Source organism: Sciurus vulgaris, assembly GCF_902686455.1.
Source record: "Sciurus vulgaris genome assembly, chromosome: 5".
Taxonomy (NCBI): Eukaryota; Metazoa; Chordata; class Mammalia; order Rodentia; family Sciuridae; genus Sciurus; species Sciurus vulgaris.
Window position 1 is genome coordinate 172,029,046 of NC_136465.1, and position 24,099 is coordinate 172,053,144.

Genomic DNA, 24,099 nt, shown 5'->3' on the forward strand with positions numbered 1-24,099 from the left:
CCAGCTCAGTTCGCTTTCCATGGGAGTGGACAATTCTGTGGGACATTAGTCCACGTCTTGGGTGGCCGTGCGCATAACTGTAACGGTGACCTCAATACCCACTCCAGGAACAGCTTTCATATTGCTCCCCCCATTCTAACCCCTCACCCTGGTTTGGGGGATCACCTCCCAAACTCCCTGTGCAGAACACCCTGGCCTCAGGCCCTGCTCTGAAGGGTAACCAAGCTACTTCCAAACCCTCTTCCTCTTTTAATCTCCTTCCAGAGGAGACACTTCCAACTACCTGTCGCCCTAACTAGAGACCCTGATGACCTCAGCGCCCACAGGTCTCGGCGTGCCTTTCTTGCCTTTGTTGGACTGCCCTGCCGTGACCAACGCCAGCCCCCTCCTGGACGGCTGGACAGTCTTTTGACCCTTCTCTTCACCTCCTGCCCTGATTGCCCTTGGCCAGCTTCCACTCTGCAGCCAGTGAGGAACCCAAAAGCAAGTGGGCACAGCCTCTCTGCCACACTCTGTACCCTGCCCCCCTGCCTCAGGGTCACAGCCGTGCTGAGTTTGCATGAACAGGCGTGAGGTACCCCGTGATGGTCCCAGGCTCAGAACCCAGCGCTGCAAAGCCCTGGGGACTGTCCTGAGGTTCCAGAACACTCTCAGGAGGAAGCAGAGGGTGGTGGGCACCCACCCAGCAACACACCTTGGAGCCCAGTTCCTACCCCTGTGAGTCTTCTCTGTATATCAGGAAACTCAAAGGTGAACCACCTGTCCAAGGTCACAGTCGGTCACTGGCAGAGCTGGGACAGACTGTCCTCTAGGGCTGGGGCTCTTTCCCCAGAACAGAGGGGATATCATATTAGAGAATGACCAAATGCCCACAAATTTTTTTTAAATTGTCTTTAATAATTTTTTGCCTCATTTACCAGATAAATCATCTAAATAAATAGATGCTATACAGTCTCTTACCAATATCAGTACAAAAATAAAACTGCGCTCTGCACCCGCTCTGACCCTCCCCAGCACGCACGGCCAGGAGGGGTGGCACTGGGGACCGACACCCGGCCCTCCCAAGTACATTCATGTAGTCTGAACGAAGCTTGAAGCTCATCTGTGCAAAGGACGCGTTCTTGGCTGAGACCTGGCGGCCGCATCTGGCCACTTGTAAAGCAAAAGCTATACCAGCTGTCGGGTGCCTCACACCTTCCGGGGCAGGAGGCGGAAGGACATTGGCAAAGGGGGTTACTGTCCTGACAGAATGATCGGGGTCCGTGCCAGGGGTGGGTGGGACATTCCAGCCCGCTCCCTGGCAGAAGTGAAGTACCAACAGGCTCTACATTCACAGGGTGCTGGCAAAGGCAGGCAGCCCACGCTCCCCACCCGAGGGTACTGACCTTCCAGGGGGCTTGGGGGCGGGAGGTCACTGTCCACCTGGCCCTAGCTGGGACACTCAGGGCTGGGAGGAGGGCTGTGTGGCCAAACCCACCCCCTCACAGAAGCCACCTGCCCCAGCAGCCTAGAGCAGTTCCCCTACGCAGAACCCCGAGCTGGGCCTCTCAGGACCATCCCCCCAGGTGCCAGGCCTGGGCCTCAGCCCTCTAAGCCACAGGCCCCAGGCACCTCGCCTTGAAGGGCTGAGTCAGAGGAGAGCTCCGTTCTGCGGCTACAGACAGAAAAGCGGCGGCTCATCGCATGGGAAGGAGCAGAACAACCGCCACACGTCCAGGACCTGGGGCTTGCGGGTTCCCAGCTAGGACCCCAGGGAAAAGCCGCGTCCCCAGTGAGGGAGTGATTTCTACCAGGAGAGGCTGCCATGTCCCAAAGCCAGGTCCGACTTTCAGCAGGAGAGAACCCCCAGCCCTCAGTCCCCCAACTTCCAGGCTAGGAGCCCCCACCCTGAAGCGCCCCCAACTCCAAGCTCCTCCCCTGCTCAGGGTCGTGCAGCTGAAACCCCTCCTCTCCCAGGCCCGCCCCACATCCTCCTCTAGATTCAATTCCCTGGGCTGGAGTGAACCAGGTCACCCACAGGTGACTGTCCCCCAATGGAAGCACTGAATTGATCCTGGGCAACTGAGAACTAGAGATTGGGAGAGATCCGGGAAGTGGAATCTTGCTAACAAGGCATCCCAAACAGTAACAGGGTGCAGACTCTTTGGTTTGGGAATGGGGAGGAACCTGGGGGAAGAGTTGCCCTACCCTTGTCCCCACAGAGATCTGATGACCTCCTGAGGGCAGGCACAGAGTCGGGGACAGGGCTGAGCTCCCCAGCCACATGGCTCTACTAAGTTCAGACGCCCCAACTCTGGGGGTGCCAACCTCCTCCCTGTTCCAGGACCCCCCACTCCATCTGGCCTTTTCTCCGGGACAGGGCTGGGATGGGGAGCAATCGCCCCTCAGGGCAGGGAGCTAGCGGCCTGCGGGGCAGCTAGGCACAGACCAGAGTCGAGCACCCCCTCCTGGCAGGCGCGGCCCCTCCACAGGGTGTGGGGCTTGCACTCAGCCTGGACGGCCACTGTGGCTGGACTTGCACTCTGTGGCTTGCACTCTGTGGCTGGACCCCCATGGGAAACAAGGTCAGTCTCCACTGTGGCATTCAGGTCTGGTGGGGGACACAGATGGAAGGAGGAAGGGTCCAGGAGACAAGGCTGCCCTGAGAGGGGGACACCCGCCCACGCCACGCCTCGCAGGTCGCGGAGCTGGAGGGGACGGCAGAAAGAGGGGAGCTGGAAGGGCTGAAAAGTCACCTGAGTCAAAGGACAAGAATCCCTGTGGGAGAAGGACAGGTCCCAAGTGTCTTGGAGTCTGTGCAGACGGGTCAGCACGCCTGCAGCGTGGCCAGTGCGACCGGGAGCCACGTCTGCAGGCCTGAGCATCAGTGCGGCCAAGCTCGCGGCCAGAACCCCGTCCTCGCTGGCACTGAGCAAATGCAGCTGGCTGGATCCCGCCCTGCGACGCGGGCAAGGCCGGTGGCTGCCGCAAGTCCTCTTGTGCTGTGAGTTGCCCACGTTCACCTGGCAGGGTTTCTAAAGGAGGCGTGCGAGGCCCAGGGGACACTCTGGAGACATGAGGCACGTGGGAATGTGCACGAGGACCGCGGGTGAGCATGCATGTCCACACAAGCCAGTGCTGGGCCAGCTCTCGGCGAGGCAGCCCGGGGCAGCCTCCTCCTGCTCTCTGGGGGGCCTGGACCAGGCGCCACAGTCCTCAGACCCTCCCTCCAGCCCCTTCTCCCTGACCCAGGGCCTGCGGTGAAAGCAGCCCCCAAACCCCGCCAAAGCTGGAGTGGAAATATCGAAACAAAGACCCAGGCCCAGAAGAAGCGGGTAGGAGGGCCGAACCAACCAGACAGGCAGAGCTGCTGAGGTGGGGTCCCACCCCAAGGCTGCTTCGCCTCCTACAACCAGCAGCTGCAAGGCAGCAGGGTGGCCCTGTCCCCATGGGCCTGGAGATGGGACCCCAACAAGAGCGACACCAACCTCCCCAACCCAGCCCCAAGGCCTCTCTGCAGACGCCTTCACGGAGGAAGGGCAGGGGTGGAGGTTGGTGGACCACCCGTCTTCTGCTCGGTGGTTTTTTAAATAAAATAATTACCCTGCCCCAACCCCTCCCTGCCTCAGGAGTTCCCCACCCCAACCCCAAAGGAAACAGGGAAGGTGGGTGGAAACGGTGACTCAGAGCTTCTCGCTGCGGTCTCGGAAAAAGCCTTCTGCTGCCTGGGCCTCTCGAAAGGTGACGGTGATGGAGTTGGCGGTGATGTCTGTCACGGTCACCTCACTTGAGGGGAGCGTGGGCGTCCAGGGAGGGGGCCCATCTGCCAGTTCTGCATCTGCTGCAGCCACGGGACAAAGACAGGGACAGGGGCAGGTTGGCCACAGGTGGGCAGGGGAATGGAGCAGCGTGCAGACCGGCCCCCAGCCCCCAGGGCCTTCTCGGGAGTCGACTGCTGGACACCCAGGAGGCACCCTGCCCACCTCCCCTGGTTAGACTGGGCCTTCCCTGGTGGGATGTCAGCTGTGGCCAGGGGCAGGCTCAGGTCAGTCCTCACCGTCCCCACTGCGTGTGTGGCCAACTGGGCCCTCTGGAGGCGTGGGTCAGCTGGACCCGGTGACCTCCAAGGACCTTTCCAGCTCTGAGGTCTGGGGCCCGGGCCATCTTACCCTCCTCAGGGGGCTGCTCTGCGGGCTCCCACTCGCCGGCCGCCTGCAGGTCATCTGGGGCCGGTGGCTCCTGCAGGGAGAGCTCCCGTCGATGGCTGTGACTCTCCAGGTGGGGCCCGCGGGGCGGGAACTTCTTGCGTGAGAGCCGCAGGTACTTGTGGGCCTTGCGGGGCTTGCAGAGCGGGAAGGGCAGGCTGGGCACCAAGGGGCCCTTGTCCACCAGCTCAGGCGCCCCCGCCTTGACCACCCCCTTGGGGCTCCCGCTGCCGAGTGGGCGCGTCAGAGAGAAGCAGAGCTTCTCCTTGCCCTTGGCCTTGTGGGAGCTCCGCAGGTCCATGCTGTAGAGCCGCTGCGGGGGCAAGCCAGGGCACGGGGTCAGCCCCGCTCCCGCCCGCGGGCACCTGCACCTGCGCTCGAGCCCGGCGCCCTGGCCCCAGAGTCCATCCCTCCACACCTCCCCGCGCCTGGCCAGAGCCGGCCGGAGCCGCAGCCCGCCCCGGGCCCCGTGCCCGGTCCCTCCGGGCCACAGCGGCGGTCTCATCTGTGCCCGGCTGGGGTCGGAGGCCAGAGCACACATTCCTCAGTCCCAGCAGAGGAGCACACACGAGGTATGAATGGAAAACTGACCGACGACAATGTCAACCACGGTGGGAAAACAAGAAAGAAAAGGAAGGAAAGAGAGAGGAAGCCAACGGGGCGGGCGGTGGGGCTCAGCAGCCGGGCGCTCGCCCTGCCTGTCCACGCCCGGCGCTGGGTCCACCCACCAGGAGAATCGCTGCTTCCCAAACCACCTCAGGAGCTGAAGAGCCAGGGCAGGGGGCAGGGGCAAAGCGGGCGCTGGGTCCTTGAGGCAGCAAGCCCAGGGGACACCCAGCGCCACGGGCCCCGGCAGCAAGGACAGCACTTGCCACAGCCTGAGATGCCGACAGCCTCCGCTCTGCCGGAGGCCAGGCATCTGCTGACCGGCCTCACCAAGCACCTGGAGGGCACTCCGTCCACCGGGCAAGGGCTGGCGTCCTGCACCTGGGGGACCTGTCTCACCGCCTCCACGGAGAGTCTCAATCTCCAAAGAAGGAAGATATGGGATCTCCCATCATTCTGGCACAGTGCCGTCTACTGTCACCTATCACCTGAGGCCAAGGGCTCCCAGGACAGCAGGAAGGATGGGTCATAACCAAGCTGGAGGCGGAGGTGACGCAGGTGACCTCTGCTCTCAGTCCTGTCTCCTAATGCCATCCCTGGCCCTGGGCGCAGGCTGTGGCAGGAGGAAGCAGGGCCAACCCCAGAGGGGCCTGGGAGACTGCGGCTGGAAGGGCCGGGCAGCGTTCTCAGGCCCACGCCCTGGCTCAGAGCCCTCTCCACCACCAGCAGGGCAGGCTCCTTTCTGTCCTCTGCCAGTCACCATGACAGAACAGAGCCCTCCAGGTGCACTCGGTTCGTTCGCACCTGCTGTGTGACACCAGGTCAACTACTGGCCTCCCTGAACCTCAGTGACTTCGAGAGCAAAGGGGAAGAGACCACAGTGGACGGCCTCTGACAACACCGTTTTCCACCTTCACGCCATCTGCGGTCCCTTCTCACAAGAAACACTGCCGCACGTGACTTCCCGGGCCGGGTCACGGAGACGCGGAGGCTTCCTCCTTGTTCTCGGATCACCCACGTGGGGAAGCGAAGGCACTCACACTGCCCAACAGGTCCTCCCAGCAGGAACTGGCCCACTATGTCTAGCACGGACTCCTGGGCCTGGGAGCAGCCCCCAGGCCAGCCCGCAGCTGACCTGGTCCCCAAACCTTGACTAACCCAAACCAGGATCACGAAAGGACCAGCTAAACTCCTCCCAAATTCCTAATCCAAGGAAACCATGTGAGGAGATGAGTTCACTGGCTCAAGTTGCTAAGTTGGGGTGACTTGTTACACAGCCACAGATGACTCCTACACCTAGCGGGCAGGCCTGGCATGCAGAGGGAACGTGCCCATTTGCGAAGCAGGACATACAGAGCCCAGGTGCGGACCTCTGGCAAATGTTACTTTTCATCCTGGTACCCAATTCACGTCAATCACACGCCCCACCGGACGGAGGCCGGCTCGCTCCAGGAAAGCCACAGGAGGTCCATAACCAGGACAGCTGCACCGCACGTGGACCAGCAGCTTCATGCTTCGCCGCAGACACCCAGGTGGGCCTTGTGACATGAGGCAGGTGCTCCCACCCCTCACAGGTGAGAAACCCCAGCACCGGGGATCTCAGAGGCTGGCCCAGAATCAGCTCCAGCACTTCAAACTCCATTTGCTTTCCATGCTCCCAACACCTGAGGTTGTCAGAGACCAGGGCCCCGCCTCTCAGAGGACACAAAAAGGACAGCTTTCCAGGAGCTGGATGCTCCCAGCTGGGCCAAACACTAAGGGCCTCTCGTTCCCGGGTTCTGGAAGTCCACCTCCGTGTCGCTCACTTCTAGAGCATGTTTCTAAAGGTTCCTAAATATCGTGATTTTGTGTTTGGGGATTCTGAGCGTCAAAGGCTTGTTTATGAGATGCTGAGCTTCCCAAATTCCCAGGACGGCGTTAGCCACGTGCCCCTCCCACCAACACCTGCGCACTGGGCCACCTTTCCTCAGCTCCTGCTCCGTGTTTGGGCTTTTCTCTCCCATGGAAAATCACCCACTGGTGCTCCCACCCCACAGTGCCCTGGTGGTGCCAGGGGAAGGCAAGGGACCACCAGCTCACCCACTCGCCCAGGGACAGCTGGGTTACCTGTAGCAGAAGCCGCTTGGGTTTCGGGCCCCTCTTCCTATACCCCGACGCTCGGTCTCTCTCCTCCCTGGGTACAAGGCAGGTGGCAGAAGAAAAGGAAACACTGGTGACATCTAAGGGCAAGGTGTCCGCTCCACCCCTCCACGTCCACACCCCCCCCCCCCCCCCGTCGTCCCCGTGGCTCTCTTGGGGCCATAACAGTGGGGTCAGGTGCCCAACTTTCCAGGGCTTGGACTTCAGCCCACACATGGGAAGGGGACCGTCGAGTCACTGTGTGGGCTTTCCAAAACTACGAGGGTCCCCCCGCCCCAAGCTCTGGGGCCAGTCGAACACCCTGCTCTGCCTGCTCCTGGGGACCGCCAAGCACGTGGTCCCCACTCCTAGAAGAGTTGTAGACACCTGCCAGCCAATGTCCTGAGTGGCCTGGGGGAGGGGAGATCAGCGTGTGCTGCCCGGCTTCCCTGATTGGGATCCTTAGGGACCTGGAGAGAGAAGGCTCCTGTCCCGTCCGCACCATCTCGCTGGGGGAGGGGAGGAAGCCCAGCCTGCAGGGCGTCTGGCAGCTGCCTGACTCTCAGATGGGTGCGGCACACACACTCGAGGCCAGCCACACTCAACACACGAGGTGACATGACCAGAGGCTCCAAACCATGGCGCCACGGTAGGAAGCTCAGGTCCCTCCTCCTGTTCGCTCATTCCATTCAACTTTCTGAGGTCCCCACAATGGAACCCGGGACAGCGGGGAGAATGTGGGGGACGGAGTTAACCCTTCCCCTCCGGCTGGGTGACCGAGGCCAGTTGCAGTACGGGCTCAGCATGAATCGGCGAATCCCCAGCATCCGTTTCAAACATCTGGTCACCTCCAGGCAGAAGCCGCAACCTCTGGACATGGGGCTCTGGGCAGCCAGGAGGTCCTGCCCGGGCCTCCACCTGGCCACGGCTCTCCCGGCCACACCCCGGGGCGGGCCACAGGGTCCTCCCAAGTGGCCCAAGATTTTGGGACTAAGGCCCCACCAAGCACCCAGGAAGCAGAAAGAAGCTGGGGGACAGAGACACCCTGCATACTAAGGAACAATAAAAGAGTGTCAAGACCTGCTGGGAGGAGCTCTGAGGGCCCAGCAAGGGGGCAGGTTCAGCCTGCGGCCGGAGCCTGTCCCCGCGCTAGTCTCAGCTGTGAGGCTCCGGGACGAGCCTCAGCTTCCTCATTTGCCCCACCAGCCCCTCGTCCTGTCCCAGGAGGCTGCTGTAAGGGGCCAAATAAAAAGGGGTCTGGGATGAGGCCCAGACCGCACGGGACCGGTGCTGGGGAGAGGCAGGACCGGCTGCCCACTGTGGGCAGGGACGCGGGCGGCAGGGAACCCGGCAGTGCACCAGCAGGAGGGGCCGAGTGCCCGGGCCGTGGACTGGGAGCCGCAAGCAGGCTGGACCAGAGCCCAGAAGCCCAGGCCGCCCCTGGGCCCTCAGTGGCTTGCTCTGCTTCCCTTCATGGGAGGGGCAATCTTGAGAAGGTCCCTGACCGTCGCCAGCCGTGTCGCTGACGTGTCACTCACGCCTGTGGCACCTCGGGTCATTTCTGTCTTCCTCACCAGAACGCAAGTGAAACCTCTGGCTGGAGCTCAGGGTGTCAGAGCCAAAAGGTGATGGCTGGGCAGGCAGAGGAGGGGACCGGGTCCTCAGTGCCCACCCCCTTCCCACCCCTTGTCCTGCCCCGCCGCCCCGGCTCAGGGGTGCCTTACTTCTCCTCGTAGGCCAGGACCAGGCGGGGGTCCAGGATGTGCTCCTCCGGCTCCCACGTGCTGTACCTGGGAGGGGAGATGAGGGGTCAGAGCATCTGCCTCCACTGCCTCCGTCCCGGGCCCTTCCTGGGCAGGCGTGGCGGCCACCTGCTCCGGAGCTGGCCACCTGGGCTGCCTGGGCCCTGCTGACACCAGAACTCCCCGCACTCCCACTCACCACCATCGGACTGGGTCCTACTCCTGAGAGACCCCACGTTCACCTGAGGCCCTTGGTGCCTGGAAGACAGCGGGTCCCTGTGTGTCCCAGGGCACTCTTACTAGGGCAGAGGGGGGACGCAAGCCACCTGGCCTGAGTTCAAGTCCCAGTTCTGCCCTGAGCTAGCTGGGCAGCCCTGCGTCATTGATTCAACAGCTCTGCGCCTCAATGTCCCCATCTGTAAAGGACTCCTGTGCGCTCTGCGGTATGTCCCCGTGTTCATCAGCACCCATGTGGTTCCTCCCCAGCCTCAGCCGCAGCTGGGGTACTGCCTCGGGCACCTGCGCCAACGAGAGCAGGTCTGAAGGAGCCTCAGACAAGTTCCCTGGTCTCTGGGCCTGGCACCAAGCACGCACCTGGCAACTCTCTGACCCAGTGCTGCAGAGCTCCCCCCGCAGGCCTGGGCTCTTCCACGGTGGGTCTCCACCTCCCTGACCTCAGCGTGCCCAAGGGCCCAGGGGCAGGGGAGGCACTGACAATGCCACCGTCCAGAGCTCGGCCGTCATCGGGCCTGCCCTAGGGACGTCTGCCACAGCCGCCTTCCACCTCCATCCACTCAGCACCCGCCTCCTTCAGTGCAGCCTTTCTGTATAAATAATTTCATTTAAAAAGCAATCCAGTATCATTTCACCATAAACAGATATAAGTATAAAAAAATTTTAATTTAAAAATATATGTTTGAGCCAGATGCGGCGTCACATGCCTGTAATCTGGGCAACAGGAGGCTGAGGCAGGAGGATCTCAAGTTTCAGGTCAGCCTGGCAAGACTGTCTTGGGGCTGGGACTGTGGCTCAGTGGTGGAGTGCTTGCCCAGCAGGTGTGAGGCACCACATAAAAATAAATAAAATAAACGTATTATATCCATCTACGACTAAAAATACTTTTTAAAAAAAATATGGAAAAGAAAAGACTACAGGGCTGGAGTTGTGGCTCAGTGGCAGAGCTCTTGCCTAGCACATGTAAGGCACTGGGTTCGATTCTTAGCACCACATATAAGTAAATGAATATAATAAACGTCTATCAATATCTAAAATAAAGTGAAAAGTATCCAAGAGAAGAAAGACCATACAGAACATGTCAAAAAAAAGACTGTCTCAAAAACGTATTTTTTAAAAAACAGGCTGGGGCTGTAGCTCAGAGGTAGAGTGCCTCCTGGCTTCACTCCCCAGTACTACAAAACAGTATGTACATGTGAACTTACATAAAGTTCATGTTTACAGTTCACGTGCATCTAAGTGTACAAACAGAAAGACAGGAAACAAATGTATATTAACCAGACAAAGCAAACTTAGACGATCCTGGCTGGAAACCTCGCTGGGAGAGAAGGCAGGTGACTGGGAGGTTTCAGGAGGCAGAAGAGGCCAGGCAGAGCCCTGGCCCTGCAGCCCCCAGGGACCTCTCTTGGGGTTTAGCACTAGAGCAGGGTTGAGCAGCAAGGCGCCTGAAGGCAGAAAGCTCTCCTCCTCCCGTTCTCCCTCCCACCTGCTCCACTACAAGGCCGGCTGTGCTGTGCGCCCCCCACTGGGTGCCCTGTCCTGCAGTGAGCACCTAGCCATCCTTCAGGAGCAGCCCTGGAGCTTCCCCTGGCTTTGCACTGCATGGCCCTACTCCCAGAAGGCCCAAGTCTCGGTCCTGGTTGAACCCAGCAGGGCCTGGCCCAGAGGCCTTGTCACTGGTGCTCTGGGAAGGGCTGTGGAGGCCATTCTGCTTGTCCTCCTTGAACTGCAGGAAGCCACATGACCCACAGGCTGGTGGAGACTGTGCTCTCCTCTCCCAGAGTCCCCATAAAGGTTGGCTCTCCTAATGAATCTAGAAGGAAGGGTCCTGGTTCTTCCTGGGTGGGCGGGACTCACCCTCTCTCTAGCGATTGCCCCTCCTCTCAACCCTCTCCACCTGCCCACTGCAGGTTCATTCTTGCTGATGTAGCTGCTGTGTGATTGCTGGTAAGTCCCTACCCTTCTCTTGACCTCAATTTCCTCATCTTAAAGAATAACTACCACCACCTCCTCAGTGACAGCTGGTGCACTGACTACCACCAGGAATGTGTCCTTCACAGCACTCTGCAGAGGTAGGTTCTTAAATTATCCCATTTTGCAGATGAAGAAACTGAGGCAGTGTTAAGCAGTTTGCCCCAGGTCAAGAGCCAGTGGGTGGCCAATCTGGTTGGAACTCAGTGCCACTCCCAGTCGCCCTCTACCTTTGGATGTCTCCCAGGTCACCTTATCTGGCTCCCCACTGGCTGTGACATCCCTGGGAGAGGGGCACTGCCCATCCGGCCCTGGTCCTCAGTGTCTAACCAGGGCCTGGCACACTGGTGTACAGGTGGGTAGGCCAGATTAAGAGCAGGATGCTTTCTGGTGTGGGTCAATCGTGGCAGCCAAGTCAGGTGCTGCTGGGTGCTTGAGGCAGGTGGGACAGGCCTTGCACAAGCACCTGGGCCCCTCAGCCCCCTGGCCACCGGGACCAGCGGAGCTGCGCGGTGCCCTCCGCAGTGGGGGAGCCAGGAGGACTCAGGGTGGGCAGATGCTTGGACAACAGCCGGGCACAGGGAGGCTGGGTGCGAGCAGGCGCCGGCGGGGCGGGAGACCCTCCGGGCTGCGCCAGCTCTGCGAAGGGCTGCGGTGCGGGTTGGGCGGGAGCGATCGCCCCGCGCTGGCCGGGCAGCGAAGGGGCGGAGCATGGGGAGTCCCGCCCCGCCCCGCCCCTCGCAGCAGGGCCGCGCGCACGCAATGGGGGCGGAGGCGGGGGCGGGGACGGCGCAGCGCGGCTCCGAGATAAACACGGCCACGTGACCCCGCCCCGCCCCCAGCCCCGGTAAACAAGCCGCGGCCACCGGCCGCCGCGCCCCACCAGCCAAATGGACTCCACCGGTTGGGGGCACGGGTTCCGGGCAGAGGGGGCGTCTGGGGGCAGGTCGCCCCAGCCCCAGGCAGCCTCACCCGGAGGTGGAGGCGGGGAGGGGGCGCTGCCGAGCTGTGGTGCAGGGGCCAGCCACCCAGGAGCCCCGCAGGCCTAGGCCAGCAGCAGCACCCTCACCAAATCCCCCGTAATGGGCTGCCGGGTGCGGCCTTGGGGCAGGTGACTTGGTATGACGCCCATCCCTCTGGAGCCTCATCCTAAAGTGCGGCTCCCAGCAATCCCTTCCCTTAGGGTTGTGAAGATCAGCTGTGCTAAGCCACATATCGCATTTAGACCAGTGTCGTACACGATAAACACAAATAAGCATTAATGAAACCAATTTCAAAAACCTAGAGTGCCCACAGCCTGCCAGGGCCAGAACCCAGCACTCTGTGGCTGCTGCCCAACCCCAGCTGTGGAGGAGGAAAAAGCTCCCACTCTGTCCCTGGCTAGCCATTAATGACTGTCTCAGTCTTCAGCAGGCCCCTGTGGGGCCTCAGACTGCAGATGGGGAAATGGAAGCAGAGAGATTAAGGGTTTTGACCTGGGTCACACAGCTGGTAAATCTTAGAGTTCAAAGGCAGGATGGTCTGGCCCCAAAGCCTGAGCACATCCCACTGAACTGGTCAAGAGGCCAACAGGTGAGAGAGACTCCTGGCTTGGTCACCTTGGGTGGAGCTGGCTGGGTATCACGTGGGTGGGTCTGAAAGTCTTGGGATCAGGCACCTGCAATTCAGATTTTCCTAGCTGACTGCAACAACTCTGCTGGGGGCTTGTCTCCATCTGTGAAATGCAGTGCCATGATGCAACTGAGGGCCAATGTCTGGCTCTTGACAGGAGCTTACTGATTGGCAGTTCAGTTACTGCTATACTCACTGACTTTACTATTAAGGTTCCATGGAGCCAGTGCTTCCTAAACGATGTGGCAGCATTCACAAGTGGGAAAGAAAGAAAGGCATCCAGTCTGCAGGGGGTAGCAGGGTCCTGGGAAGGATGAAAGGAGAGTGGAATACCTGGGGGGGGGGGGGTCTCCGAGGTGCAGAGAGCAGCTGTTGTGGACAACTTAACATCCTCTGCTCTGTGCTCACAACCCCTCCCTGTGCCATTTGCTATGGAAGAAGCAAGAGCTGGACACGGTGGTGCACACCTGTAATTCCAGCAACTTGGGAGTCTAAGGCAGGAGGATTGCAAGTTCAAAGCCAGCCTCAGCAACTTAGCCTTAGGCCTAAGCAACTCAGAGATACCCTGTCTCAAAATAAAAAGTTAAAAAGGGCTGGGGATGCAGCTCAGTGGTAAAGTGCCCCTGGGTTCAATCCCCGATGTCCCAAAACAAAACAAAACAAAAAAGCAGCAGCAGCAGCAGCAGCAAGAGAGCCCCTGCACCACATCTACTGGGAAGGGGGCACTCATTTGCCTGCTCCTGGGCACAAAAATGGCAAGGTATAGAAGGGCCCCAGTGGAACCGAGCACAAAGGGAGTGCAGTTTGGGCCGAGCCTGTAAACCCAGCGACACGTGAGACTGAGGCAGGAGGACTGAAGTTCACGGTCACCTTAGCAGGACCCTGTCTTGAAAAATAAAAAGGCCAGGGATGTAGCTCAGTGGTAGAGCACTCCTGGGCTCAACCCCCAGCACGACAAAATCAGTCACAGTTTGCTTATGGTTAACTGTTATCAACAGAAGTCTCCCTGCCCAGAGTGAGGAGGGTGGCCACTGAGCAGGAGAATCTGACACCCACTGCCAGCCCAGGCTGGCACTACCCAGCCAAGGCTACTGCCCAAGGAACAGCCTGCCAGCTCCATCCGCACCGCTTTTCTTGGTCTCCGGGGAGACTGAAGACAGAGCCGGCCATGGAGGCCCAGGCTCTCCTACCTCTACCCCAACTGAGCTGCTGTCCTCTCCCAAGCGAGGTGGGATGGCTGGCAGTACCTGCCTTACGCAGGTGGTACCAGTGATGGTAGGAAGTGGGTAGCACACTGCTTGGGGTTGGCAGTTATGGTCTTGGAGTGACCTTCCCTCGCTGGGCCTCAGTATCCTCAGCTGAAAAATGACAAGTCTGATCCTCAGAATAACATCAAGGGGATGTGGTTCTGGGGCCCACTGGAGCTCTTGGTAGGATGGACTCCCCTCGTTCCTCTCCTGGGTGGGGCAAACCAAACACCGCCTGGAAGCCTCCCCACCTAACTCTGTACCAACGCAGACATCCCCTGAGGCGCCGGGCTGGGCTGAGCCTCCTAAGATACGTGAAGGAGGGTTTACCAGAAAGAGATGCCCTGCCAGGCTGGGACCTGTCCACTGTGCAGCCAGGCCTGGAATTCAGTACCAAGGAGGGGGGACAGGCAGAAGGCGTCCCCAGGTCATCTGGTCAAACAGGGCTTCCAGAGCTCCACTGGGGTCACAAGAGGCAGCCACGAGGGCCCATGTGATGTCTCAGCACCTTAAGAAAAAAGTGGGCCAGGGGCACAGGCCCACAGAAGCAGCGAGGGCCTCTGCTCTCTGGCTGGCTCCTTCCACCGGAATGAAGCTCTGAGGGCAGGCAGATGTACTGGCCTTTAGGATCGATAAAAGTGGGAGGGAAGGAACTTTCATTAATAGGGCCCTCCATTTAGAGAACGAATTTATCAAAAGCAGTGTCTTGAAGGCCAAAAGCAGTAAGGCCCACCCACTGCCATCACTGAGATGCTGGGGGAGGAAGAGCTGAGAGCCCCTTCACCCAAGCCAGAAGTCCACCTGTGGCCAATTGGGGAGGGGGTCCTCCCAAAGCCTCAGGCGTATTTGGGAAGGCCGGGAGGAGGAATGGATGAGTGGATTATCTACCTGCTGGCCACCAGCAGTCATCAGGCTGCGGGTCCCTGAACACAAGGCAGAGCCGCCTGCGGTAGGAGTGCAGACCTGCCTGTGGTAGGAGGGCAGACCTGGACTGTTGAACCCACTGCATACAGAGGGACAGTGAGGCCCAGGGACTGTCTTCCCTCTGCTGTCTCCCACCATCCCCCCAGAAAGCCTCCAGGACCAAATACCAGGTCAGGCACGCCCCTCTTTCTACACACACCTTGGAGCAGGCAGCCCCAGGTGCGGACAGCTGGGGTAAGAGGGGGTTTCCAGAAGTCGGGTCTGCAGAAGGCAGGCCAAGGGCGGGGCACCCACCCGACCAATGGGAGGCCCCCCACAATTCCATGCTGGAAGCTGATTGGTTGGTAGGAGGGCTCCTGATTGGGCTTCAGCAGGAGAGGCAGGGCATGTGGGAGAGGTCTTAGGCCCAGCTCCCTGACCCCCAACTCGGGGATAGGAGGTTGGGGTAGCATGGAGACAGACCTGAAGATGGGAAGGCCTAGTTCAAGTCCCCACTCTGCCTCTGCTTGCTGTGCGCCATTTCTGAGCCTGTTGCTCATCTTGAGGGCTCAGGATCACACCAACCTCCCAGCACTGTCTGGGGATCTATTTGGAGACAGGAAAGTGCCACCCAAAGGCAAGGTGGACCCAGGCTCCGTCCCTCCCTGGTGGCTCACCACAGCACTGGACCTGCTGAACTTGGGGCCCCTTTGCCTGGCTATCTCTGAAGCCAAGATGCTAGGTCTCACTCCCAGTTGCCAGGAGAAGCAGAGGGAGGGCAGAGAAGCACAAGAGGGCCCCAACACCCAGAGGGCAGCGTTGAGAGGAGCCGGGCACCCACCTTGGCCGCCTGTGCTCCAGCCCATGGAACAGCTGCCCAGTCACAAACGCTAGGTAGGGGAGGGGCACAAGGCGGGTGGAGGGTGGACAGGTAGACACACAGGAAGGAGCCTTACTTTGGGGGCCATCCTTTCCACTTCACCAGATATTCGACTTTGCCTGGGAAGAGAGAAACAGGCACAGTGAGACAAACGCTGGCCCCTGTGACCACCCCCCCCCCCCCAGGACAGAAAACTCTCAAATAGCTTTGAAAGAATCTCCGTCCCAGATGCCCTCTGCAAACAGCTGCACCTTGACACACAAATACAACCCAGGGACCCTCCACCAGATCCCTGCAACCCAGAGACCCCCAAACACTGCTGCTGCATGACCACCCCAGACTACTGTCCCTATAAGAGCACAGGAGTGCCCTGGCCCCAAGCTCAGCAGTCTCACCACATATGGGGAAACTGAGAACATACGGGACATGCAAGCATGGCCAGAGGTTCACAGTGGCCAGAGTCTCAGTCAAGATCATGGTTACTGGAAGACTCTCCCAATCCTAGAACATCCCGCCCTGGAATGACACCCATGGCTCTATCAGCTGGGAATGTGGGAGAGGCTGCCCCTGACCCAGAGGCAGCAGGCCAATTAGGACCTTTACATGAAAAGACCCTAGCAGGACCCCAGAGAAGCCTAACAACTCTCCACCTGCAGAAAGGTGTCAGCCCTTCCAATTGTTAGGAAATAGGGTCAGTCCCTCCTCCCTTCTTCACAAGGGTCAGGGACCTTTACAAGTGTGCATTCCAACCACATTGAGAGGGCAAAACTCCTTCATACCAGAACCTTAATACCAAGATACAGCACCTCCTCAAAGAGGCCTTCCCTGGCCGCCTTTCTGTCCCGGTCCCTTCCCAGCACCTGACAGTTCTGCTTCTGCAAAGCACATAGCCCATCCAAAGGCATCTGTATTCATTTCCTTCATCGTTCTTCCACACCTCCTCTGCCAGAATGCCGGCTCCTCAAAGGGAGGGAGGCATCCCTGGGGCTGGAGGAGCAGATCTCCAGTGAATGTTTCAGAGGCTGGATGCGGGTCCTGACTCTCTCCGGACCCCTTCCTCTCCCCACCCCCCAGGTTGTAGAAGGGTGTGATTGTTGTACCTGCCTCTGGCTACACTGCTTAGAAAGCACTGGGCTTTGTAGAATAAATTAATCCTCTTTTAAACTCAGGAAACCCTGGGGGAAGGGAAAGGAAGGAGCCCCATTCAGAAGCTCAGCTAAACCCCAAGCCGGTTGGGGAGAGAAAAGAAGCTGACCTTTGGCCCAAGATGCATGGACTGAGTTTTCATCACGGGAAGAACCCACCCGAGCTGCTGCTCTACCTCTTTCTCTAACTTGCCGTGGGCCCTTGAGCGGGTCACTTCTGCCCGGGTCTCCTTTTCCCCTAGAGAGGAGGAAACCACCAGGAGCCTCCCAAAGGGCTGCAGTTAGGAGATGGGGAAAAAAGGACAGGGGTGATACCAGGAGAGGAACTTTTCTCCATGGACGCCCCCAGCCCAACCAGCAGTCCAAGAGGAGCCCCCTTGGGCAAACATGCACTGGAAGTGCAGACTCCGGGCCAGGACGACCACATTAGCCCGAGGTGCGGGGTCCTGAGCAGCACAGACGCCTCCTTAAATTGCAGGGTGTGTGTTTTGAAGGCGTAGGCAGATGGGGAGGAGCTTCAAGGATGCCCCAACGCTGGCGGCGGCTTCAGAGCCCGGGCGGGGCTGGAAGCCGGGGACCGTGGTGGTGTTGGGGCTGGGGAAGAGGGGGTGTGCATTGCGGGATAAGGATAGGAAAAGGTCAAAGTCCAGCAGGAAAAACTTCAAGCGGCAGGAGGACACTTTCAAAGCTCCACCTCCAACTTCAAAGGACTTGTTTTAACCTAGAGTCCAGAGTGCCGGGTTCGAGACCCAGCTGTAACACTAACGCACTGGGCAAGTCGCTTCTTCAACTTGGGCCTCAGTCTCCCCATATTTAAAATGAAAAGGGGATGAGGCAGGACGGCACTCAAAACTCCCGCAGTCCGATCCTCCTCTCCAGCTGAGTGGACTCAGTCGCCCCCAGCACTTGCGCCACAACTTTGATTCTACTCGCCCTAACCCCCGTGGCAGGGGAAACTGAGGCACCGGATGGGAGGACGGGTCCAGCAGCGCAGAGCTACCTGACCTCCCCCCAGCCCCACGTTCCCTTAGCCCCAGCCCGAAGGGGGGTGGTGCTGGGAACCCGAGGCGACCTCGTGGGGTCCTGGGGCCGCCCCCAAGCAGCCTCACCTTCCGCACGCGCTTCTTCCGGATGCTCTCCACCGCGAACACCTGCTCGCCGATGGCTGACAGCTCCATGTGGGGCGGCGGGCGAGCGGGCCCGGGCCGGGCCGGGGGCGGAGCTGCGGGGCCGCGGCTGCTGCGCGCGATGCTCGGGCCGGCGGGGTCCCCGTCACCCTCGGCGGGGCGCGCACGCGCACGCGCACGCGCGCACACCCCCTCGCGCTCTCTCACGCCGCCGACGTTCCATTTTTGAACCTGCGCAACGTTTTCCTCCGCGCCAGCAAGCGAGCGCGCGCGGGGAGGGGGCGGGGCGAGAGCGCGCGGGCCTGCCGGCCGCGGGGCTCAACTCGCGCCCTGCGGGTCAGCCCCGCCCCTCGCCTCCGGAGCCACGCCCCTCGCCTCCGGAGCTCCGCCCGGGCCCCGCCCCGAGCCCCGAGCCCGGAGTCCAGCCGGCCCCGAGCGCGGCTGCCGCGAGCTGCTCGCCCAGCCTCGGGGTGGCGGCATTCCTGGGGCACCACGCCGTCGGTGCGCGGCGGTCGTCCGCGCGTTCCCGGGCAAACCGGGGTCTTTAACACTGAGGCGCGAGTCCCAGGTCTTCCCGATGACTCTGAGGGGCCGAAACGGCACGACCCGGGCTGGGCAGAAAGGAAAGGGACGCAGGGCGGGAGGTCGGCTTTCCCACCTCCCACGACCGGGGAGCCCCCGGCTGGCACCGGCCCTCGAGCCCCGGGGTGCGGGGATCGCACAGTTTCCCACGCCGTCCGGGCGCCGCAGAACCCGGTTCCATTCCAGACCCCGGGCGGCCTGGCCCGGCAGGTCCTAAACAGGTTCCTCCGCGTGAGTCCTTGCGCTGGCCCGCCCGGCCCGCCCGGCCCACGCCGCGTGGCTGTGGCGGGCGCTGCCCCCGGCGAAGCAGCGTCTTGGGGCAGGTGAGACCGCAGGAAGACAAGGTGCACGCGGGGACCTTTCTGACCGTCGCGCTGTCTGTCCAGCTCTTCGTGCGGTTAATGAACGTGTGGTCCAAGACGGACTCACCCCCGCCCATCCCGACCTCTGCTCCACGACACCTCCATGCACCCTCGCCAAGAGTTAGCGATCGTCCTGGCCCCGCCGGTTCTTTCCCCATTCCGACTGGAGCCCAGGTCCTGCCTCTGACCTCCTCGCGGTGACTCAGAGCTGCCCGTCCCTCACCTCCACACCCACCGCCAGGCTCGGCAGCCTCTCACCCGGCCGCCCTCCCCTGGGGTCAGAGTGCGCCCTCCCAAATGCAGGTCTGCAGGGTCGCCCGTTCTCGGAAACTCCCCTTAGCTCCCCACTCCCCTCGGACCTCGCTGCCCGGCACAGAGCAAAAGAGAAACAGTTTACATCTGACTGTCAGGAGCAAAAAGGGGCAGTGAGAGAAGATATCCAATGTCGGGAAAGAAAGCCGCCGTCTTCCCGGAATTTTTACCTCCGGTGAAAATATCGTTCCAGAATTACGTAGGGCGCGGGTAGGGAAGGGTGGCAGGGCTTTGAATTAGACCAAGGGGAAAGAAGGGAAGGGCGGGGGTGGACAGTAGGAAAGAGGAGAATGAATGGGACGTCGCTCTCCTAGATTCATGGATGTGACTACACGACCAACTCCACGTCACGCACAACCGCAAAAAATGGGAAGTCATACTCCATGTATGCATGACATGTCCAAATACACTCAGGTGTCATGAGCAGCTAAAAAGAACAAATACATTTTTAAAAATTATGCACCCAATGAACGAGGTCGAAATAGTGACACAAATACAAACACTAAGAATTTCCCCCCTCCCTAAAGGAAATTCCAGCGGAGGAACTTCAAAAGCGGAGGAAGATGGCCAGACAGAAGTTCTGGGGCAATACGGAAGAAAGAACAATGGAGAACATTGATAATGGGAGACTGTAACAATGTCTTCCGGGCGAAAATAGAATTTAAGTACAAAACAACTTGGCATGTAAGTCGGGTGAGTGGAGTTAAAATGTTCTAAGACCCTTCTGTTCTTCGGAAGGAAGGTGAGGAAAATGAGTTAAGAATCCAAGTTGTCATCGAGGTAAACACTGAAAGAATGGAAACAGAGTGCGTAATACCCATTAGAGGGAAAAACAGCTGAGAAAACCAACCAATTTCAAGGCAGAGGAGAATGGAGACGGGGGAAAAACAAGATTGGTGGTTGGGACGGATAGATGACAGAAATTCAGATGTCCTAGAATTCAAAACTACAAATGGACTAAATGTTGTGGGTAAAATACAAAGATGGTCAGTGCATAAAATCCAGCCAGATGCATTTTGCAACGGACATCTGCAAGAGATAATTTCCTGAACTTAAGGATGCTTACTCGTTGAACCTAAGTACATGAAGAGGAAATATCATACTAATGCTAAGGAAAAGAAGGCTGCTGCCTTATTTTAACATGAGGGGGAAAGCCTCACTGGAGACAAAGTCAGTTTATAATGAAAAGGGTCCAATCCACCAGACATCTCCACCAAACATTTCCAATTTATATGCAAGCACCATAGTCTTAAAATATAAGAAATAATAATGAAGAGACCCACACAGAGAAACAGACAAATCCCCAAATATAATGGAACATTTAAAAATACTCTGCAATAAATAGAACAAGCAGAAAAACATTTAGTAAGACATAGAAGGTTTGAACACACGATGAAAAAACTTGATTTTTCTAGAACACCTTTTTATGATGACAATGTATTCTTTGCAAGACAGAGATATTAACCAAAACAGTTCATCTCAAGAAATTCCAAGAGACTGAAACCATATAAATAATCATATGAAGTATATTCTCTGCCCCTAACAGATATAAACTAGAGATCAATAACAAGAAAAGAATTTTAAAAGCCCCATCTTTGTAAATTAAGAAGTATATTTCTAAATAACAGATGAATCAAAAATAATAAAGCAAAATGTAAATTATAAGCTATTTTGACTGAATGAGAATAAAAATATTACAGATTAAAAATCATGGGCTAGCTGATCTCAGTGGCTCACACTCGTAATCCCAGGAGCTTGGGAGGCTGAGGCAGGAGGATTGCAAGTTTGAGGCCAGACTGGCTACTCAAGAACCCTAATGCACAATAAAAAAATAAAAAGAACTGGAGCCATAGCTCAGTGGTAAAGTGGTAAAGTGCCCTGGGATCAATCCCCACTACCTCACCCCCCCAAAAAAAAACACCCTAAAAATATTATTGGTAAACCAAGTCTGGCTGTGTGTAAAAATGATAACACATCGTGATAAGTTGGGTCTAGTCCAGAAATGCAAGGTTGGTTTAATATTTGAAAATCAATGTGATTCAGCACATTGAAAGACTGAGGGGAGGCAGACACAGGATCAACTCCGCAGCCCAGGAAAAGGAGGATATCGGAGCGTGTTCTAGAACATGCAGCAGGCTGGGAACACAAGGGAGTGTCTTCATCCTGCTAAAGACATCTCCGGAAAACCTCCAGCAGACACCCTAACTGTGGTGGAGGACTGAGCAAGTGCATCCTGAGAGGAGAAGCAGGGACCAGTGGCTCCCAGCCCTGTTCTGTCACACGTCACACTGGTGCCTAGCTCTGTGGGGCCGCCACCACAGCCGCCAGCCACCAGGGCACAGAGCATTTGAAATGTGATTAGACCCAGGGAGATGCAAAATCAAGCACCCGCCAGATTTCAAAGACTTCATACAAAGGAAAACCCATTGTAAAATGTCTCCTTGATAATTTTGTGTTTATACTGATTGCATATGGAAATAACATTTTTGATACACGAGGTTAAAATAAATTATAAAAATTAATTTCACCTGTTCTTATAAAATTTTTAGTGTAGCTGTTAGAAATGTTTCTGTGGAGATGAATTTTAAAAATGAAAGCAAAAAACAACTTGGAATGTGTTATTCAGACTCAGTTAAAGTAACAAGCAGCAACTGCACCCAACTAAAACAAAGCAAAACAAAAATTTCATTAAAAACATGTTGGTGCCAAGCGCAGTGGTGCACACCTGTAATCCCAGCGGCTCAGGAGGCTGAGGCAGGAGGATCACAAGTTCAAATCAGCCTCAGCAAAAGAGAGGCACTAAGTGACTTGGTGAGACCCTGTCTCTAAATAAAATACAAAAAATAGGTCTGGGGATGCAGCTTAGTGGTCCAGTGCCTCTGAGTTCAGTCCCCACTACCCTACTGCCAAAAAAAAAAAAAAAAAAAGAAAAGAAAAAAGATTATGTGGCTCACTGAGAATCCAGGGAAGATAGAGAATGACATTCGGAGGCTTCAAAGTCAAAAAGGAGCCTGAAGTTCTGCTGCAAAGCTGGTCTCCTTAACACAGCACAGTTGTGGTGGCAGGACATGCACCACCCACACCTGGACACAGGATACCACCCAGAACTACTGCCTAGGTCACCTCCACTGTAAACACCCCTCCAGAATGCAGAAAGGAATAAGTTGCAATAAATAATGCACATGGCACAGGATGAAAGAGAAAAATCAAAAGTACCACACTAAATGTGAACAGAACAAATTCTGCCTTGTTGTTTAACAAGAATCATCTATAAAAAGAAAAGAAGAGAAATAGTAGCTGAAGATAAAGGAAAGAGCAAAGAGATACCACACGAATTAAAATTGAAGAAGAAAGCAAGAGTGGCATTATTAAAAGGTGGCGTTGAAGGCATCCAACAGGGTAAGAGGGACTGAATGTGACGACAGAAAGGAACAATTAAAACCAAGATCTAGGCCAGGCACGGTGACGCACACCTATAATCCCAGCAGCTCAGGAGACTGAGGCAGGAGGATTGCAAGTTCAAAGCCAGCCTCAGCAACTTAGTGAGACCCTGTCTTAAACTAAAAAATAAAAAAGCGCTGGGAATGTGGCTCAGTGGCCAAGCACCCCTGAGTTCAGTCCTGTACCCCAAAAAATGAAAGCCACAGAGGTAACCTGTTTGCACAGGAGTATCCAGAAAGTTGATTCCCCAGGACTTTTTCCACTGTGTTCACCTGCTAGGCACTCTGAGGCCACCGTAGCTGTGGAGGCCCAAGGAGGCCTGTCTCCTGCTTGAGCAGGCAGCAGACCTTGGCTTCACCCATGTGGTGTAGATTCTTCAGGAACGAAGGATGCTGGGCTTAGGTGGTTACGAAGGCTTCTACTGACACTCAGAGAAGGCGTGGGAGGCCAGGCAGTGTAAGCAGGCTCAGAGTCCCTGCAGTCCCCCCTGAGAGGGCAATGTGTGACTCTGTGATGGCAAAGTTGAAGCTGGATGGAGACCCCAGGCATTAAGAGATGCCAGTGATGCAAACTGTCTTCTGAAGGAAACTGCTGGCTGCAAAGAGTGCCAGGTCAACAGAGAGGCGATGGGTCCTAGGACCAGCAAGGTCCAGGGCAGGACTGCCAAAGCCCACCATGTGCCACAGATGCCGGATGTGGCTCTACAGGAAGTGTTTGCCCCTCTGTGTTTAGGTCTTGCCTTGGTCCCACCCCTCTTTCCGTGCCTCTATTTCTATCCTTTGGGACAGAAATGTTTACTCTGCTATTATATATTGGATATCTGGAACTCGTTTTGATCTTCCAGGGACTCACAGCTGAGAGTTTTCCTTGAGTCTCACTTGAGAATTTGGATGTGAACTTTGGGGCAATGCAGGAACTGTTGAGACTATGGAGACTCTTGGAGATGGACTAAGTTCCTTTTGCACTGTGGGATGGGCATGAGCTTTGGGGTGGGGCAGAGGCAGAAGTTATGGTTTGGATACGGGGTGTCCCCCAAAAGTTCCTGTGTTAATCAGAAATATCCAGAGGTAAAATAACTAGGTTATAAGAGTCGCGACCTAATCAGTTCATCCAAGTCTGAATGGACTGAGAAGTGACCGTAGGCAGGTGGGGCATGGCTGGCGGAGATGGGTCACTGGGGTGTGCCTTGAAGTGTTCATCTTCCTGCACCTCTGCTTCTCTGCTTCCTGGCTGCTAGTTGCTGACAGTTTCCCTCTGCCGCGACCTTGTGCCACGATGCTCTGCCTCACCTAGAGCTTAGAATGATGGAACCAGCTGACCATGGACTGAACCTCAGAAAACATGAACCAAAACAATCTTTTCCTCCTCTAAGTTGTTCTTGTTGGGTATGTTAGTCACAGCAAGGAAAAGCTGACTAACACAGGGGCAAAAGAGCTGTACATAGAAAACTATAAAACTCGGCTGAAAGAAACTGAAGGAGACACAAAGGAAAGACATCTGTGCTCATGAACCAGAAGACTTAATATTGTTAAAATAGCAATACTTCTCAAAGTAATCTACCTATCTAATGAAATCCTTATCAAAATTCCAATGGTGTTTTTTTTTTTTTTTTGCAAAAATAGAAAAAAAAAAAA

At 57.1% G+C, this 24,099-nt stretch overlaps 1 protein-coding gene across 6 annotated transcripts; it reads right to left on the reverse strand.

Moving 5' to 3' along the window:
* Positions 1–2,540: 2,540 nt before the first annotated feature.
* LOC306662985 (chromobox protein homolog 7) lies at positions 2,541–18,123 on the reverse strand. 6 transcript variants are annotated; one of them, XM_079143280.1, is made up of 6 exons: positions 17,750–18,123; positions 15,573–15,615; positions 8,633–8,698; positions 6,897–6,999; positions 4,149–4,497; positions 2,541–3,817 (listed from the first exon to the last, which is right to left on the reverse strand). In XM_079143280.1, the coding sequence occupies exons 1-6, from the start codon at positions 17,817–17,819 to the stop codon at positions 3,663–3,665; spliced, it is 786 nt and encodes a 261-aa protein (XP_078999406.1). In that variant the 5' UTR covers positions 17,820–18,123; the 3' UTR covers positions 2,541–3,662. The 6 variants fall into 6 exon arrangements, with proteins under 6 accessions (XP_078999406.1, XP_078999410.1, XP_078999408.1 ...); XM_079143284.1 differs by having other exon boundaries at positions 2,541–3,820; positions 4,149–4,218; positions 6,897–6,963; positions 17,750–18,112; XM_079143282.1 differs by having other exon boundaries at positions 6,897–6,963; positions 17,750–18,111.
* Between the last annotated feature and the right edge of the window lie 5,976 nt (positions 18,124–24,099).